This window comes from Aythya fuligula, chromosome 2, assembly GCF_009819795.1.
Source record: "Aythya fuligula isolate bAytFul2 chromosome 2, bAytFul2.pri, whole genome shotgun sequence".
Lineage (NCBI taxonomy): Eukaryota > Metazoa > Chordata > Aves > Anseriformes > Anatidae > Aythya > Aythya fuligula.
The window spans coordinates 106158454-106177560 of NC_045560.1; the positions used below are offsets into that span (position 1 = coordinate 106158454).

The 19107-nt window shown below is 38.6% G+C and overlaps 1 protein-coding gene across 5 annotated transcripts in view; it reads left to right on the forward strand.

Moving 5' to 3' along the window:
- Positions 1–19107, forward strand: part of PPP4R1 (protein phosphatase 4 regulatory subunit 1) — a 55044-nt gene that overhangs the window by 21286 nt on the left and 14651 nt on the right. For 4 of the 5 annotated variants that reach the window (XM_032181542.1, XM_032181544.1, XM_032181540.1 and 1 more), the window contains 7 exons: positions 8591–8733; positions 10188–10334; positions 11911–12018; positions 12775–12840; positions 13714–13872; positions 14832–14962; positions 16466–16986. In XM_032181542.1, coding sequence (XP_032037433.1) covers positions 8591–8733; positions 10188–10334; positions 11911–12018; positions 12775–12840; positions 13714–13872; positions 14832–14962; positions 16466–16986 — 1275 coding nt within the window. The remainder of the gene's footprint in view (positions 1–8590; positions 8734–10187; positions 10335–11910; positions 12019–12774; positions 12841–13713; positions 13873–14831; positions 14963–16465; positions 16987–19107) is intronic. The other variant, XM_032181541.1, reaches the window with a different exon arrangement.

The following is a 19107-nucleotide window of genomic DNA, read 5'->3' on the forward strand; positions in this document are numbered from 1 at the left end:
GCCTTGGAAATAAGACAGATGTATGGAGGAGAAAATGACTTCATGCAGCAACTTCATAGCCTTAGGCTTTTCCTAGGTGATCAACCAAGTGTGTCAAAGTCAGGCTTGTTTAGGTAGAAATGTAATGATTGCCAAGAATTGAGCTCGAATCAATTTGTTGCCTTTAACAGGGGTGGAGTACATTTTTAGTCAGGGTTGATACTTTCCCAGCGTCAGTAAAAGCAGCATTTCAGGCTTTTCCTGCGTTGTAGAGGTTGTCTTAGCTCTGCCAAACTAGTAGCGCTGGATTCTGCAGCTGCTCCACAAATTAAATTTCTGCAAACTTAGCTGTGAGTTTCACGCCTCGAGCAGTTGCAGTGTTGGACTTGGTATATTTCTGTACCGGGGTGATTAGAATAACCTTACGTCTCTAACCATACCAAAATTCGTTAGGAAACTAGATCTGCTTTGTAGCCTTATAATGTGTGTTCTTTCATACTATTTAAACGGCAGCGTAGTGGGGTTGTTTTGTTTTGTTAAGGTTGCTATTAATAGAATTGTTTTTCATTTTTCTCATATCTGACGCTTTTTTTTCCATAATTTTTCCTACTTGCTTTGTAAAACATAGAAAATAGCTGAATTTGGAAGAAGAAAACATAATATCAGCCGTGCATTTTGACTTGCTTGGTTTGAGCTGTATGTAATATGGTCAGGGCCATCCTGGAGTCAAATCATGTTTAAATACATAAATAAAAAACTGCTGGGAATTCAGCCTAAACTGTGTGCAGGTCTTCTCATTTCTGATGGCAAACAGGCTAGTAAGTATCAGCTAACTTGGGGGAGTGTTTTCTTGTCAAATCAAGTCAGAGAAAGTATGACACTTCTTGTTTTTTGACAGTAGTTGATATATTAAGGTTTGAATTGAAGAATGCAGCTGGGATATACAATATCCATGCTGTCTTTGTACTGCTGGTGTTATCTAAAACACTGTGAAGATATCTAAGCAGTCCTTTGCCCTATTAATACCTTGTAACTTCTGAAGTCCTGTTGCTGGGCTGATGTTTTTCAGACACGTTCTTTGCTCCTCTGCCTGAAAAATGTTTCCTCCTGTTTTTGGACGAGTTGGGACTACAATAAGACAGCTGTTTCGTGTTGTGTTTGAGGGAAAGAGAATTTCAAAACTAATTATTGTTATTGTTGTACTGTGATAACGCTGTATGAATCTAAATGACATCGTTGTTGTGCTAAACACTGCATTCATGTGAAATAAAAATCTTCACTAGAAGATCTGCATTCAAATATGTGATTGCAGGAGGGAAAGAACAAAAATCCATGAGATGTATGTGTCAGTATGATATTAATATCATGCTGACACATCTTGATACACCAATCCCTATACAAGCCTATCTTGATAAACCAATGGGCTAGCCGTGATGTAAAGTTTTGAGGGATCGTGACAAAGGCAAAATATCAGCTAAAGCTACTTATAAGAAAACATGATGATAAAAAATTGTCAGGTATCTTTTGGTAGGAAGTCGTTTTCAAGTGGTCTTGTTAGCATCACTAATTTATGGAAGTTTCTTAATTGGGTGTGGAGGAAGAGAAGTAAGTATTGCCTATTGAATAGTGTTTGTGTCTACCGTTGTGTAGTTACACGTACAAATTGTATGAAGTGGGTCTCTTCCTGGCAGGGTATTTTGGATGTTTTCTAACGGAGGGATTCCACACTGTGGCTTTGCAGCTTCGTGTTAGATCACTAGTATCCACTTGAGACAATGCTGAAAATGAGGCGCTGCCAGCTTTGGTGTGCTGAGGGAACGCAGGAATTGCTGTGCCCTAGCATCATACCCTGCTGTAAGTGGCATCAAAAAATACTTATTTCACTGGAGGAAAAGCATCAGTGACAGTTTAGGAATAATCTGCTGCTTCCAACCCCTCTACTTGCCAAATAACCTTTTTCTTCCCTATGATCTTTGGTAGTGAGTTACCTAGCATAGTTCCAGCTGTGCTGGGAAGGTGATACCTTATATTTCTTTGAAATCTACTGTTTAATCACATTGTAATTCCTCTCTTTCTTTAGGGTTGCTAGGTATTGCTTCTCACTTAAGTGTTCTTATGGTGTCTTTGAACCCATGCAGGCTTGGTGATTGGCAAATGTGATTTTATTCCTCAAGAAACCCTTTCTAGTGTTAGGAACAGCTGGGCTGTCTTCATTCTCAAGTGTAGACTAGTCACAGACTTAACATGAGTTTGAACAAGGCCCTTATGTCTTTTTCACTTGTATGAATTTGTATTCATTTCTTTTTATACCAGCCTGTGAATGGATTGTATAATGCAGGGCTTCATTGCTGCGTGCACAAGTACCATTAGCTTGCTTTGAAAGTTAGCCTCGGCCAGAATTGAAACATTCTTGGCATTTTGCTTCGTGTGACTGCAGTGCTGTGCACCAAAAGCTTCCCGTCTTTTGCAAGGGTTCTTTTAGAGGGAAAGCCTGGGTCTTCATTTTTAAAAATGGATGTGGTATTTGAGTGTCCTGGGAAATAAATACACACAGGTATTCTAAAGAAATGCTGCAAAAAGAAAGTGACTTTCTGGAGGAGTTGTACTTATTTGCTTGAATGTAACCAACTAGAAACTTTTCTCCTGAATAAAAATAGTCTTTTTTTTCTTTTTTCCTGCATAGAATCAGTTGTGGATGCAGTTTGCAGAGCACCCTGAGTTTTAGAAACAATTATTAGCCTAATTGGTCATTAAGCTTCGAAGCTGTGTAATCAGCCTTAATGTGGATGGCCTTGCAACCTTAATTACTTAATAGCGTGTTTAACCTGTGTTAGCAACACCATTCAAATCAAATTGCAGTTGTTACAGTGAGAGGTGCCAACAAAGTCTGTCTGACAGCACATAGTACGGCACTGTGTTCAACGAGATCTTAACATTTATGAAATATCAGTGGGAGCAGGGAGTTCCCTTTCCCTGCTGTCAGCAGCTACCCTCATACCTCTTCCCCCACCTCCTGCTACATGAGTTTTTCCCTTCTGCTGCTGCAATCCTTTTTCATCTCCCTGTGCTTCTAATTGATGACTAATGGGGACTTTCCTCTCGCTCGTTAGTTACTGTGCTTCACTCCTGGTCTGTCAGTCAGTAATGAAATTGATTTCTAGTTAGTAAAAGAAAATAACCTGACTAGCGAAGCAGCACGCAAATCGGACACATCAGTCTGTCTGATGGACCCTGAAGCTAAAAGGATGGGCTCTGGGCACACAGTGGATTTTCACTTGTCTAGGTTTTCTTTTGTCTTCAAAAAAAAAAAAATGGTAAGAAAGGTGGAGGGATATATGAAATAGGAAATGAGAGAAATCGAAAAGAGCAATGTAGTTAATGCTAGAAGAAGAAAAGAGGGGGAAGGAAACTTGTATTTGGGAACAAAGAGGGTGAAGTTTGAATTGGTAAACTGCAGAATTTATTTAATTTAAAGCTTATTTTTGACCATGCAAATGACTCTTTCCATTACTATCTAAAATGATGTTGATAGATTTTCATCTCCAGGATGTTGTGGACTTCATACTCTGGCTGAATACATCAAGTGAGCATCTGTACAGGGGGATGGGTATGAAGGTGTTTTCCACATGGCTTGTTTCTCTCTACTACATGCAAATCAATATTTTCATTTGGTCTTTCACCAAAAGATTTTTTTAAAGAATGAATGTGTAAATGGAAAGCTATGAATTCACACGTTTCTTTCTTACTCACAACCCTCTATCTATGAAAATAAATATTAATACTGAGGTATACTTAAAACATGAATCATAGCTGTCAGTTGAGGCAGCCTTAACATCACCAAGTCGTTTTGTGTTGGTAGCAACACAAAAACATCACAGCTCCTCACAGATGCAGGGGAAATTGGTCATTTTGGGATAACCAAAGCTTTGCAGAATTTCTTCCAAATGCTGTATGTGTTGCAGAATAACCGATTGTGAAATAAGTCTAATTGTGAGTTGGCTCTGGAATAATGACTTCATTTTAAAATAACTGTTCTGGAGCAATTAGTCTGCAGTAATCCCCTTTTCATTTCCAGTATGCAGCTCTAACCATGGTGCTTCACTTCCTCATAGCTGAAGAATACAGTAAGCATTGCACATTTATATAGGAAATTTGAGGGAGGTAGAACTGTATCATTTTATTATGGCAACTTCTTTATGAAGTTATTCCACAAACAGAAGAAACAGAAGTTTATTTTCACTTCTTCTGTCATTCTTTTGGATTGATTTCTAAAACTCAGTTCAGTAATTCTGTGTCTAGAGAATACAAGGGAGCTGACAGAATGAAATAAAGTGCTAATGAATGAGAAAAACGATTGAGTTTGCTCCTGAAATCTAATCTGGTGTTAATGTTTCTTTCCAATTTTTCTTTGTTTTGACAAGTTGCAGGGTTTTTTCAGTAGCCTGCTACTTTAAGGCATAGGCTTGTACCTTCAGGAGATAGGATTTTTAAATGTGCTTTTCAAACTTACTCTTCCAAATGGAAATAGTTATGTTCTGAGCAAATGGTGTGGAGAACCTAATCGTACATGGTAATTTTCCAGAGTGCTTAGAATAGAAACTTTTAATCTTGACATGAAGTGAAATTCTGCATCCAGATTTGGTTTGGATTTTGTGAAAGCCTGGTCCTGACTCTGTGCAGTGTAAAAAAAATAAAAACAAATAAAAATTATGTATATATAATAATATATGAAATACAGATGTGTTCCCCAGCTGGATAAGCTTCTAATTTAAGAAGCGTCATGTAATAATTCTGTTTGATACTTCCACAGTTCATTTGCTGTGTTGATGACCGAGGCATAAACTACTGAGAAGTTAAAACTAAAATGGCAGGCACTGTTTTGAAGCCTGCTGACGGGCCTTAGAAGCTGCAGCCCAGCAAAGCTGAGGAATGAATTACAGGAATGACAAAGTGCAGGATCTTTAGTAGAAGTCTTTGGCATTGAGTTGTGTTTCCTAAAGACCCAAGCAACAGCAAGAAAAAAAATTGCTCAGCTGTAACCTTGTCAGACTGCAAGATTAGACGCTATTCAGTACACACTGGAACATATGCTGCAGTGTTTGGAAGAATTGAGGTCTTATCTAAATTGGGAAGCTTACAGTTCAGGTTCTTGCACAGCAGCAGTAACTCTCTGGAGCAGCACAGAGCCTTTTTGGTAGTGGATGACAGCGTTGCTTTACAGAGCCAGCGAGGCACAGTGCAGGTTTGTTTGCTGGTTTTAATTGAGCTTACTAAGATGTCAGAGCCACGTACGTAAAAATTAGGAGATGTACGAACCAAGGTGCCTTTACAGTCCTAATTCATTCCTGGGCATGAATTTTTCACGTCTTTAATTGTACCATCCCAGCTGTTTTACAAGAGTGCTTCATAAAGAAATTTGTGAAGTCATTTCCACAGCAAAACCAGTCGGTTTAGGGAAAAGGAAGCGTTGTTGTGATGCTGTCAGTGGGCACGTAAACTGCAGAGGTATCAAAGTCAAAGCAGCCTGCCCATTGTGAGTGCCTGGTGTCTGGAGCTTCAGACGTGGCTCTGGGTACGCTTCATGTGGAGCTCTTGTTGGGTTTGATTGCAGCAGTAGCCTTTATCCAGCAGTGAAGCCAGAGTTTAAGGCTCCAACTGAATGAAGTAGCGTGCAATTACTGCGTGAAGGGTTTGGCTTAAGCATTTCACACAGCTTCGTGCTGGACAAAGGAGCAAATCAAGCTCCTCTGAAGTATTTTGCTGCTCCTGCTCTATTCAGATAATAGTGTCGCAGTAAGTAGTCCCTATGCCCTCTTTTACTCTCTTCTTGCTTCTGTCATCAGAAAGTTCTGCTGCTTGACAGAGATGTGATTGCAGAGGGAAACCAATCCAAGTGCCAGTTCTTTCTGTTTAATCATCCTCGTGTGGTGGGGCAAGAGCTGTGTCAGCCAGATCAGCCCCTTGATAGGGCTTGTTGGCTGGCTGCATTGGCATAATGGAAGGGCCAGCTGCAAGGTTGGGGTTTGGGAGGGTGGGAACCGCCTGAAGCAAATTCAGGAAGAGTTTAAGAAGCGCTGCTGCCAAACACGAAGCCTCAGCTGAATTTCTCCTCCTCTTTCCCACTCCTCTTCCCAACCACCCCTATCCCCCTGGTAAGTATCAGTCATCTTCCTTTTGCCACAGGGAGCGAGGCAGGGGTCCGATGAAGTGAGAAGGAGATCCTAGTGATAAGTGTTGTGACACAAGCCTGGTGTACCCTTAGATCACATCCTGGACGTGTTTTGAAGTAGCAGCCTTATGAGAAAGGTGGGAGGAAATCCCTCCAGCCCTGGCGCTGGGCCCTGCTTCCAGTTTCTTGTCCAAAGTAAAGCTAGGCCTTATCTGACGAAGGGAACAGAATTCAACGTAGGAAGAAATCAGATGGTCTTGCCGAGTTCAGTCTTGAAAACAGCTGATCTGCTTTTGGTTTTTCCTGGGAAAACCTCATCCAGTGAAGATCGGCAGCTTATGGTGTCCTGTGTGCTAATAAATCTTTGGTGAATTTTTGTAAGGAAGTGAAAGATGAGGTACTATGTATTAGGCAACTTTAAAGCTAGGAGGTGCTGCAAGCTTCCAAAATAAAACTAAACAGAAATGAGGAAAAAAACAGACTGAAGATGGTAACTTTTTATTTTCAAAGCTTTTTAGAAAAATAATAATAATCCTTTTAGCAAGAATTAGTATTTCCTTCCCTTATGTTAATGTGATACATAGGGTTTTTTTTTTTTTTTTCTTTCAAAAATTAATGATCTCATTAAAGATTATATGCAGGTGCTTAGTTTGGTTAACTGTTATGTTTAATGTTAACAAACACTGTTCAAACTGAAATCCAAATCTTCTGGTATCCGTTCATTTTCATTATTTCAGGTTTACTAAAACTTGCATGTAGTTTGAGTAGTATTTTTCAAGATCTGGCTTCTTCAGTACCAACTTATGTGTGTATACATACGTGTATTGCTTATGGAGTTCAACCTACACGTGTTTCAGAACAACTGAAATTAAATAAGAAAGCATTTGTCATATATGTTCTTATTTTATTGTTTTAGGAAGAGAAACAAAGCAGACTGGGAGACTTTTTCTTTATTATCATGAACAGCAAACCTATTCAGTATTGATTTGTCTGGGATTTCATTTTGTATTTTGAACTTTGTCAGGAGGTCATAAACTTTACAGAGCTTTTTTTTTTGTATTTTTTTTCTATAGGAAAAATAATTTAAGTCTATAGTCAAAGAAATGGAGCAAACAGACATTTGGTAACTTTGTGTGGTATGATTCTGTTCTCGTCCTCAGTGAAGAGACTACACAAAGCATGGTACTTGCTTTGTCTTTGTTCTGTTTTATTCAGTCTTAAGCTGTCACTTCTAACTAATGCTCGAGAAAGCTAAGAGCTGCATGCATTAGCCATGTTAAATACAAATCACATGTTCCTATTTAGCAAAAGGTTATGGTTTTAATGTTTCATGTTAATTCCAGGTGTATCCTAGGAAATATGGTTTTGTCACGCCATTGAGTTTTACCTGGACAATTGCTTAGTAAAAATATAGTAAGGCACATGTATCCCATGAACAGTATAATTTTCAGTATTTTTAAAATATTATAAATCAGTTTATTTTCACTTGAGAGTAATTGATGGGTTTTCAGTATGTGTTCTTGTAGGTAATCAGTTCTCTAGCAGTAACCACAGATGTAAACAAATTTTGAAAGGAGAGAAATACTTAGTACTTAGGTCTGAAATGATTTTATTTTATTTGTGTGGATAAGTGGACTATTAGGCATGTGGTAATGCCCTACTTCTTCAATTGAATATGTTCTTTTAATGCTCAGTTGGAATTTAATCCATATTTAATTTTTCTTCTTGTTTTTCCTCTCATTCCCCAAATAGACGAGCCCGTTCTGCAGGGATTAGGACTCATTCAAGCAGTGCAGCGTTTTCTTAATTGAAAAAGTAAATTAAGTATTCTTGAACCAGTCACCAACTCTGATGGAAAACTTACCTAAAAGGTTTAAGAAACAAATGGAAGGACTCAGGACCATTTCTATGCGACACGAATCGGTAGACTTAAAAAGCATAGAATGAAAAAAGCATCTGTGGTTGTGGCTGGTTATCCTGCTTAGTGAATCTTTCCCACATGAAAGGCTGCAGCCAGGACAGTTCGAAACCAGTTCGTTTCTTCCCATAGTGGTAGCAGTGTTGGGATAACTTAGCATCTGCATAGCAGTTTTCTTGGAAGCAGGTGATGCTTGTAGGGAATTTGGATGGATTCTGATACTCAGTCTTTGATAACTTCCTCTTTTGTGTCTGTGTTGTTGGTGGTGTCTTATTTATTTATTGTAATTGATAATATGGGCCAAGGCTAAATATTTTGTAGAAGTTAGGAGTACAGAGTGTATTTGTGCCTGGTTGTGCAAGAAGATGGTGCTTATTGAAATGACACTCACTGTAAAGACACTGAAATGAGCACTTGAGAATGCAGTTTGTATGTACAGAACTGTGAAAAGGCTTATCCTGGCAATATCTGGCAGTATGTTAACATTTACAATGCCTTTTTTGGTTTTATTTTGACCCTGACAGAGCCTACAGTGCGGGCAGAACTGATGGAACAGGTGCCTCATATTGCTATGTTTTGTCAGGAAAATAGACCTTCAATCCCATATGCTTTTTCCAAATACTTGCTACCTATTGTGGTACGGTACCTTGCAGACCAGAACAACCAGGTAAGTGTCTTGTAAAAACAGTTTATAAGCTCCTTTACGTAATTCTGTTGTGAGGTTTTTCAACTTAGCTTATTTAGGATCATATAAATGGGTCATATTTTTAAGTGAAAAAGGTTTTGAATGACTTGAAGTACATGGTACTCTGAAATCATTAAGAAAACTTTGAATATTTTTCACTTAATGTGATCTCTTCTGATCTTGGGGCTTTCATATGGTATTATGTTCTTACGGACAAAATCAAACAGTCATTTTTCTAAGCTAACATAATTAAATTCTGGCAAAAAGGGAATTTAATAGTTACAAAAAAGCTGACTTCTTGTTGTAATTCAATTTTTTAAGCACTGTTACGTACTTTCATATCCAGTTCTTTGTATAATAATCCAGTAATTGCTGTTTTATAAGCTGAATTTGCACAGAACTTTGTGTGGTTTTTATGTCTTCATGTATGAATTATCTCATCTAAACTTTTCTGTAGGATTCTCCAAGTCATTCTAGAGTCAATCCTAGCTGGAGTTTTATCTCAAGTAATTTAGAACTCTGAGCTTTAGTCATTTTTTTTTTTAACTTTTGCCAGGTTTTCCATAATTAAAAGTAGGTATCAAAACCAGGCATAATGCTTTTCTACTGATACACGTGACCTTGTGTTTGCAAGTATTAAGTTCATGTAGTATAAATGAGCTTTCAATTTATCTGGATTGTTCCAGTTGACTCCAGCAATTTCTGAATCATCTCCAAACTTTTTATCAGTAACTTTGGATTTTTTTTTTCCCCAAATGATAGCAAATGCATGATGTTACGTTTGTCAGTGCTAGGTAGACAGATACTGAAGAGCACTGACGACTAATTCCCCTAGAAACAGTTATATTGAGTAATTATTATCTCCATCAAATTACTTTTTGAGTGTCAGTAGTTAACTACGTATGAAGTCCAATTAGTAGTGGTCATCCTATTTTTGTACTTTTTTTTTTTTTTTTTGCTAGATGGAACAAAACAGAATTGACTCTAGGAATTTAAAGCATGGTCAAAATAAATGCAGTTATTTATTGTCAATCAAACTCAGTAATCTCAGAAAAAAGAGGATTTGTTTAATGAACCTCATGCCGTAGAACTCTGTTACTCCCAATTAGCTATGCTGCTTCTCCTCTAGGGCTTTTTTTTTTTTTTTTTTTTGGCATGGCAGTCATGACTTTTGGGAAATACGTAGGCGGACACTCTTATAATAGCATTGCATTAGTATATAATAAGCTGGCATTCTTGGATCTGATGTTTTGTTTCAAACACAAAGTGTTTGCAAAAGCTTTTTTGGAACACTTGGCTCCTCTCTCTGAGTCCCACAAAGAGTAGGTGTGTAGCAGTGGGTATGTACAACTCCCAAAATACTAGAACACGTTTTAAAAAAAAAAAAGCCAAACCTCTTTAAACTCCTTGGTTTGATTTTTGTCGTCTTCTGTCAGGTAAGAAAAACAAGCCAGGCAGCATTGTTAGTTCTGCTGGAACAAGAACTCATAGAGAGATATGATGTGGAGACCAAAGTATGCCCTGTTCTGATAGATCTGACAGCTCCAGACAGCAATGATGATGTGAAGACAGAAGCCGTGGCTGTAAGTAACAGCAGCGTTGAACTATACAGCATAGCATTTGCTTGAATGGTTGGTGTTGCAGTGATGCTGCCATGTTTCCAAAGATGCACGTCAATGTGGTGGGAGAGAGAAAAATTTACATTTCTATCCGTAACTAATCCATAACTTTTTTTCCATGCTGTCTTACACAAGTCAAGCTTAAACTTGATAGCTTGTATATGCTATGAAGAAAAACCCAACTGGACAAGCTGAGGAGCAATTTTATTGACTCCTAAAGCATCTGCTATTGATGGTTTCTGTTTTTTTTTGCAGGTTTCTTTTATGGAGATTTAAATTGCATATGTGGAAAATTTCCACCAGTGGAAAATGTTTAATCCTTGAATTCTTTTGGTCTTTATATTTGCTCTTTTTATTGATTTTTTTTTTTTTTTTTTTGATCAGACAAAATAAAAAGCATTTGAATTGACTTCTTTTTTGTTTGTTTTTGCATTGGATACAACCTTGATAATTAAGAATTCCTGTGTGCCAAATTAAAATAGAAAGCAAATTAATAATTCATAAAGGAGAAAGGGCAGAGGCTGTGTGTGCAAATGCTTCTGTTTAATTATTTTAGTTTGTGTTGATGTTTTTTGCTGGATGAATTTTTTGTTCTGAGTGGATAAGAGAAACCTCATTAATATTTTACTGTCATAATGTGGCTGGACTACTAAACTGGCTGGGTATTTGACACCAAATTTACAATACTTTCGTGATGAAGCTTGCAAATCTGTAAGGGAATAGAATTCAAAGCAGAGATTGCTTTACCCATCTTTGTTGTTTTGAAGATACTGAAACTTGAGAAAGGTTTCTGTACTAAACTAAGTATTTATTAGTATAAAAAATGAATTTAAGTAGGTATGCTGATATGACTAGGGAAGTTAAAATTCTTCTAGACTACCTTCTTTTAAAAAAAATTGTAAAAATCAGAATGAAAGAACAAGGTAAAGCTGGTATGATATGATTCTTTGTATGATATATTTGGTATGGTATGATACATTTCTTTGGTATGATACAATTTTTCTCAGTAATTTTATGTTAAGGAATTAGAGGTAACCAATATCAACTACTGTAATTAATTTTAAAATCATACAGGAGATGTAGAAGTCATTTAACCATATTAATTGTCAATACTTTTATGTTAACTGTCAAAATTCCTCAGGTACTGGAATAGTGAAAGTGTTGTAGTTATTGATTTATTTGTTTTTGACTTTATAATTCAGTTTGGAAAAAAACACATGTAATTTCTGAGAGCTCACTTATTTTAATTGGTTTTCATTCTGATTTAACTCATTGAAAGGCCAATGTCTCCTACAACTGCATTGCATTATAGCAGGGAGAAGGTTAAAAAAGAAAAAGATAAAAGGAAGGGGGGAAAAAAAAAAGCTTTTTTGTAGGAGTGGCCAAACCTTTTCAATTCAAGAGCTAGATTTCTTCCAATATTTTTCACAATTCTCAGTTTTCTGTATCAGAATAAAAAGTAAATGTAAAAAGGCTCTGCTTAACTGACACGGAATTGTCTTGTGCAGTCATTCCTAATTATTGTCTGTCTTGCCACTAGATAATGTGCAAAATGGCCTCCATGGTGGGAAAAGACATCACGGAACGGCTTGTTCTTCCCAGGTTTTGTGAGATGTGCTGTGACTGCAGAATGTTTCATGTTCGTAAGGTACGAATTATCAGCATCTAGTCTGGTTTATCTGTGAAAGGAGTGTCATCAACTTGGGACTTGCCTTTGTCTAAATGACATTGTCCTGCTAGATTTCATTTGTGACATTTGTAAGTGAAAGCTATGAGGTTTTTTTGTAGCTTGTCTTTCCACAGATTGTGTATTTGACACTTGAGTTTTTTTTTTTCCAGAGTACTTACTTTTATTATCAGAAACAAAGAAAGAAGCCGTATGTCCTTATGATTGTGCAGGTAGCCATGAAAATGTGACCCAGCTGTACCTGATAAAGCATCAGCTACCTGAGCTCATAGCTTTGTACTTAGAATTAAAGATGCTCATTAAGATGAAGCAAACCAGTATTTTATCATGGAACTTAGGTGCTGAGGCTGTGTTTTGGTTTCACCCTGCCATCGTATAACTTCTTTTTTTTTTTTTTTTTTTTTTTTTATAATTGCTTGGGGTGTTTCATCTGACAGCACTTTGAACATATTTAATCTTCCTTCGCTTTCACTTAAGTTTTGGGGTGCTCCTTTAATGATTTTTAAAAGGCTGATTAAAGTTGAAGATTTTTTATTATTTTATTATTTTTATTTATTATCATTATGATTTTTAAACTGTAGAAATTGATGGATTGGGGAAGTGGCTGATTTTGAGTTAGCACCAAAACTGCTTTTATGGTTTTAAAAGCTGTTTAGGCTTTTAATGCTGTATTAAAACAATTGTTTTAGTAGTTATCTCTTTCATTTTGTCTGCAAGGTATGTGCAGCCAACTTTGGAGATATCTGCAGTGTGGTTGGGCAGCAAGCCACTGAAGAAATGCTGGTAAGCCACCATCTCTGAAAGGTTTTTTCTTTTTAATAAGAGTCCATAGTGGAGTTAGACAAGGTATACAGAAGGACAACTGAAATTATTAGGAAACTGCTATGTTTCCATGGTAAGGAGAGACTAAAATGCTGTTAAACTCTTAGTTTAACTGATAGGATGTTTTGACTGAGGTTTGCAAAATCTTTGAAGACTGTTACCATGAATACAGACCTCTTACTTGCCAAATCACACAGTCTAGAGCTTAGGGGTACTAAACCTAGAGGGGTATTAAACCTAGGGGAAGGGTTTAAAACTGACCAAAGAAAATACTTCAGGTTGTAAAGACAGAGTACCACCTAATTCAAAAAGGCAAGAAGTAGGCAGGAGTGTGTCTGCTAATGTCCATAATGCAATGAGAGATTGAGAAAATGAGACCTAGTCTGATCCTCAGGAGGTTTCTTATTTTCTTATAGTATTTGCTGCATTTTCCTTAGGTACTGTGTGATTCAAGCCATTTGATAATGGAGTATCTTTGCTCAGATTTACATCCTACGTGCTTCTTAAGTAGGGACGTAAATTGATTTCTTTTGCACAGATGCTGTCTTAGTGATACGTGTCAAGAATTTGGATTGGAGTATTAAAAAAAAAAGTGGTTATTAGTATGTCAAAGCAATATCATGTAGCTAGACTGTTCTTAAAAATGTCAGGAATCTCTTTCCATAATGAAAAACGCTGTTTTGCGTGTTCTTTGTCATGTGAAGTTAGTTAAGCTAATGCATCTGCTGAGTATGAGGGCAGAGAACTTGATGAAGGAAGTGGATAGGAAAAAAGAACCCACTTTGAAAGAAATATTGTCTGCTAAGACTTGCAAACTTGCTATGTCCTGAACAGTTGCCAAGGTTTTTCCAGCTCTGCTCTGATAACGTGTGGGGAGTTCGAAAAGCCTGCGCTGAATGCTTCATGGCTGTTTCTTGTGCAACATCACAAGAAGTCCGACGGACGAAGTTGTCAACCCTTTTTATTAATTTGATTAGTGACCCTTCACGATGGGTAAGAACTGCTTTTTATTTCTTGAATAACTGTTACGGTTTAAGGTTTTTACTGTGGTATTCCGTGTGTAACTTCTCCCGATAGGTATGGATACCACAGGTTTCACACATCTTGAGCAATTCTTGTTGGAATGCTTAGTTTATCAATAGGCATAAAGATTTCCTCACATTTCCACTGTATGTAAGAAAAATTATGTCACTAGGACAGCTTTTCTTAGCCACAGAACTACCTGTGACTTCACGTTGCTAAAAATCATCAACAGATCTAAAAAACTAGATGCTATTTATCGATATTTCTCAGGTCCCTATCACCATCTCCTTTTTGTCCTCAAGGTCTACTCTTCAAACATTCAGGTTGTTGAGCAGACTACTTCTAAAGAGCCAAAAGTGAACTTTTACAAGCTGTGTTTAAAAAAAAAAAAAAATCATGCAAGGTGTGGCCCAGCAGAATTAATCTAATAATAGATATGAACATAGATAGGATCAGTGGTGGGAGGGGAAGAATAAATAGCAGGAGAAAGGAGAGGAGCAAATGAAGGATGTAATGAACTAGAAAGGGAAAAAAATACTAAGCTTGTCATCAGTAAAATTCATGATACTGAAATGTGTGTTTGCCACACCACAACTCTTTCCTTCCAGGTCATTAAAATTCTTAACTGAGCTTTCAAATTCATACTTCTGATATTTAAATAATTTCTTTGGTTGTGGGGAATGGGCCTGTCAACATACAGTTATTTGTGATTTAAATGTTTTTATGCTGGTTTTTCTTAACATTTTTCACCTGTCAGTCTAGATATACAGCTGGCTTGCTTTTCTAGAAAAGAGCCTCTGCTGTTGCTTTCCTTCAAAGACCTACAACCCTTAGGTCCTCCTAACAGTGATCTCTTAGGTTTTGTAGGACAGCACTATTTATAAAACTTTTTTTTTTTTTTTTTTTTTTTCTTGGACCCTTTCCACTAGGTCCGTCAAGCTGCTTTTCAATCTCTGGGGCCTTTCATATCAACTTTTGCCAATCCATCCAGCAGTGGTCAGTATTTTAAAGAAGAAGATGGTAAAAACCCAGAGGACCATGGTTCTTCACAGGAAAACAGGTAAAGAATTTCCTAAATCTACAGATTATTTTTTTTTTCTCCTTGTTTTTCTTCTATGTGAACTGCAAGTTCAGAAAGTTAACTTTCCTGCATAAATCTTGGAAAAATTGGGAACTTCTCATCTTACTGAGCAGAATTTTCAGTTATTTACAAAAATACGGAATTATTCATTAATTTAGGATGCCTGCAAATACCTTACAGTACACTATGATGAAGTAACTGACCTGGTAGAGGAGGGGAGAGCAGTGGATATCGTCTACGTAGAATTCAGTGAGGTTTTTTGACACCATCTTCCATAAGATCCTCACAGAGAAGCTGTTGTTGACTTATGGGGCTGGATGGGTGGACAGTGAGGTGGATTTAAAATTGGCTGGAGAGCCAGGATCAGGGGCTGGTGATGAGTGGCATGAAGTTTAGTTAGAGGTAACTATCAGTGTGCCCCAGGGGATCAATACTGGGTCCAGTTCTGTTCAACATCTTCAGTAATGATCTGGATGACCGGGCAAGGTGCACCCTCGGTGAGTTTGCAGGTGACATAAAACTGGGAGGAGCAGCTGAGACACCAGAGGGTTGTGCTGCCATCCAGAGGGATCTTGAAAGGCTGGAGAAACGGGCTGGCAGGAATTTTGTGAAGTTGAGCAAGGGAAGTGCACAGTCTAGCACTTGGAGAACAACCCCAGGCACCAGCACGTGGTGTGAGCTGCCTGGCTGGAAGGCAGCTCTGGAAAGCAGAAAAGGTCCTGGGGGTCCTAGTGGACACCAAATTGAACGTGAATCAGCGTGCCCTCATGGTAAAGAAGTCTAATGGTATCCTGGGCTGCATTTAAGAATGCTTCTGGCAGGTCAAGGAAGGATCATCCTTGCCATCTACTCCTCAATGGTAAGGATGTATCTGAAGTGCTGTGCTCAGTTCTCGCAAACCTGACAAAGACTGAGCAACTGGAGGAAGTCCAGCAAAGGGCTGGAGGATGATGGACTGGAGCATCTATCCTGTCAGGGCAGGATAAACAGAGCTGGGACTGTTCAGCTTACAGATGAGAAGGCTCGGGAGGGGATGTTATTCATGTATAATACCTGAAGAGAAGGTATAAAGATGGTGAAGCCAGACTCTTTTCTGTGGTGCCCAGTGCCAGGACAAGAGGCAGTGGGCACAGATTGGAGCCCAGCTTCCCTCTGAACATCAGGAAGCATTTCTGTGCTGTGAGCACGACTGAGCACTGAGACAGGTTGTCGAGAGAGGCTGAGGAGCTTTCCTCCTTGGATTTCTTCAAAACCTTTCTGAATGTGGCCAAGGTGTCACTGCTTGAGCAAGGGGCTTGGACCAGATGACCTCCTGAAGTCCCTTCTAATCTCAACCATTATCCTTTGGTTCTGTGATGAATTTTGCTATGCTGTGAGTAAATCTCATGTGATAAATAACAGGCTGATAGTATTTTTATAAATTTTCAAAAAGTTTGCAACAAGTTTATTTTTTTTAAATAGTCTGTTTGCTTTGTCACTCAGCAGTGAACAAATCAGAACCCCAGAAGATGTCACAGCAGAGGATGAGCACAACAGAGCAGGGGATCTGTCTTCACGCGTCGATAGCGATGATTTTGCAAGAAAACTTGAAAATGCTGTGGGAGATCAAAACGCAGTGGCGAATCACTCCCAGCGGGAAAGCGATTTCCAGGCGGAGTCACCCTTTCATTGCACTTCATCCTCAGAACCGTGCGGGGAAATGGCAGACGAGAACGAGCGAAGTTCTCATCGCTGTACAGCAGGACTGCGGGAGGCCGGGCGAAGCTCACAGGAAACCTCTCTTTCAGAGCAGGAACTGTACAACTCCTTTCATTTCTGGAGGACTCCACTTCCCGAGATAGATATTGACTTTGAGCTTCAGCAGACCTCCGAGATAATACTCGATAGAGAAATTCAGGAACTCACGATGCCAGTGTCTCCAAACATTCCTATGGCAACAAGGAAAGAGCTGGAAGAAATGATAGAAAATTTGGAACCCCACATAGACGACCCAGACGTAAAAGGTATTGTAAAGATACTGAAGCATTTTTAGTGTTTGGAGATGTGTATGTGTGTTGTGTTAGCAGTTTGGGCTTGAACCTTGTCTCAGAGTCAGCAGAGCTACTTTCTCCTTGTCCTTGAAGAACTCATTTCTATTTTGATTTAAGTGGGAGAAGCGATGATGTACCAAAAGGGAACTTGCATTTGTGTAAAAATATTTCAAGGTAGCATAATCCCTTCCATAAACTGAATACACCTAGCACTATAAAATTTTAACTGCCTGTTTTGACAGTGCAATCAAATAGATGGCTCAGCGGTATAAGCTGTAGGTTGTGATATGATTTTGTAATTAGCACGCATGCAAAAACAAAGCAGATAAAGGTTTTTTGCAATACCAAAATACGAGAAACTTGACTTTCATTTTATGAGTTGCCTATTTTGTTCTTAATGAATCAGTCTCATCCATTTTTCTGTAAGATCTTGATTATTGCAGTCTCATGTTGTCTACTTCAGCGTGCCAAGTGGAAAATTGATCCAAGATGAGTTTTTTGAAGTGAACACACATCTTGCATTTTAAAAGCTTGACTGGCTGGTACGGTATCGCCTCAGAGATGCCTCCTGGGCTAAAACGATGTGGCTGTTTCACGCCTACCTCCTGGAGATAGGTGTCCTTGGAACTCATATGCTGAATAAATCTTAAGGCACGTCAACTTTGAGGGTTACAGCTAGAAAAATCCAGAGGACTGAGGAAGAAAGCAAATGGTTCTGAAGCTGAAGAATCCCTAGAGGAAAGCATGCATCTATACAAGAAAAAGTAGGAAGGAAAAAGGGGGGGAAGTTTGGAGTGGGGAAAACCAGATGTTTTAGAACAAGCTGTTACTGCTTTGAACTGCTTTTTATTCTGTTAGTTGGGTGATACGCTAAGAATATGATTCAGATCCACTTTGGGTTACTTCTGGCTGATCTATTGTAAAATCAGCAGATTTTAAAAAAAAAAAAAAAAAAAAAAGCTTTTTAAAACTTTAAGAATGCTGTGGGCAGTCTGTCTTTCAAAGGAACGAGGAAAAATAATCAGCCTTACTGATGATCTCAGTCTTTAAATAACCCGTCTCTGAAGCCCGCTGTTAAAACTCTCACACATCTCTGTCCAGTCACAAAACACACCTTAAACAGTTTTCATTAAGGTTGATGTAGGCAACGTGTTGTGTATCCAGACTTGTGTTACGGGGTTGTTTCTGTCGAGTGTTCTCACGTCTTGTCCCAGAGCCTTGTTTTGTAGCTCTTTTTTTGCCCCTCTGCCGAGAGGTGTTCTGTCTAGCTGCTGACCTGTGCTGGTGCATTTCAGGAGAAGGAAACTAGATTGTCAACACCATGAGTGCCAAGTGCCCACGAGTTTAGGAAGGCTTTGAACTGGGGTCACCAGGGCCATTTATTCTGGTTTGTTTCTTTGTTTTGGCCTGAATTACTCAGTGACCCTTCAGAACCGCTGACTTGGTCGAGGCTGTGTACTAAAGCCCCATGAAACACAACTTGAACACCTTGCACTCAGTGCAGAGCTGCTTGGTTCACTTCTTTCCCTCGCATGTGCTCTCATAATTTCGTCCAAATACTTCAGAAGCCAGAACTTCACAACACGCCTGTTTTGACTGGGTAGCGTTGCTTTTAATTTTACACTGCAGTTTTAATTTAGCAGTGCGTTGAGGCATAAAAAATGAGACCAAAACTGATAGAATGAGCACTGAAACACTGAAGCATACATAAAGCGATGGGTGTCCAGACCCGAATCTGTTAGTAGCTGACTTAATGCCCATGATTTGGGACTTACACTCTGCATACTGTGGTAACGGGGGGGTGGACAAGAAGTTTGGAGCCCTGCCCCTGCCTCCTTGCTTCTGGCAGTACAAGGAGGAATACTTCTATCGTAATCATCTGAGGCTGTTTTTGCAAAGCAGTGCTTTAAATATTCAGTCTGAAGTTTATCTCAATTTGTTATCCTCGTGGCAATATTACAAAATTTCTTAATTTCACAGGTTACTGTCATCTTCAGCATCACTTGTCCTCCAAGTGTTTGCCAAACAGTCCCGGTCCCAAGTGTCGCTTAGGGTTTGTATGTTTTTCCTCTGAGACCAGCCACTGCTTTTTTA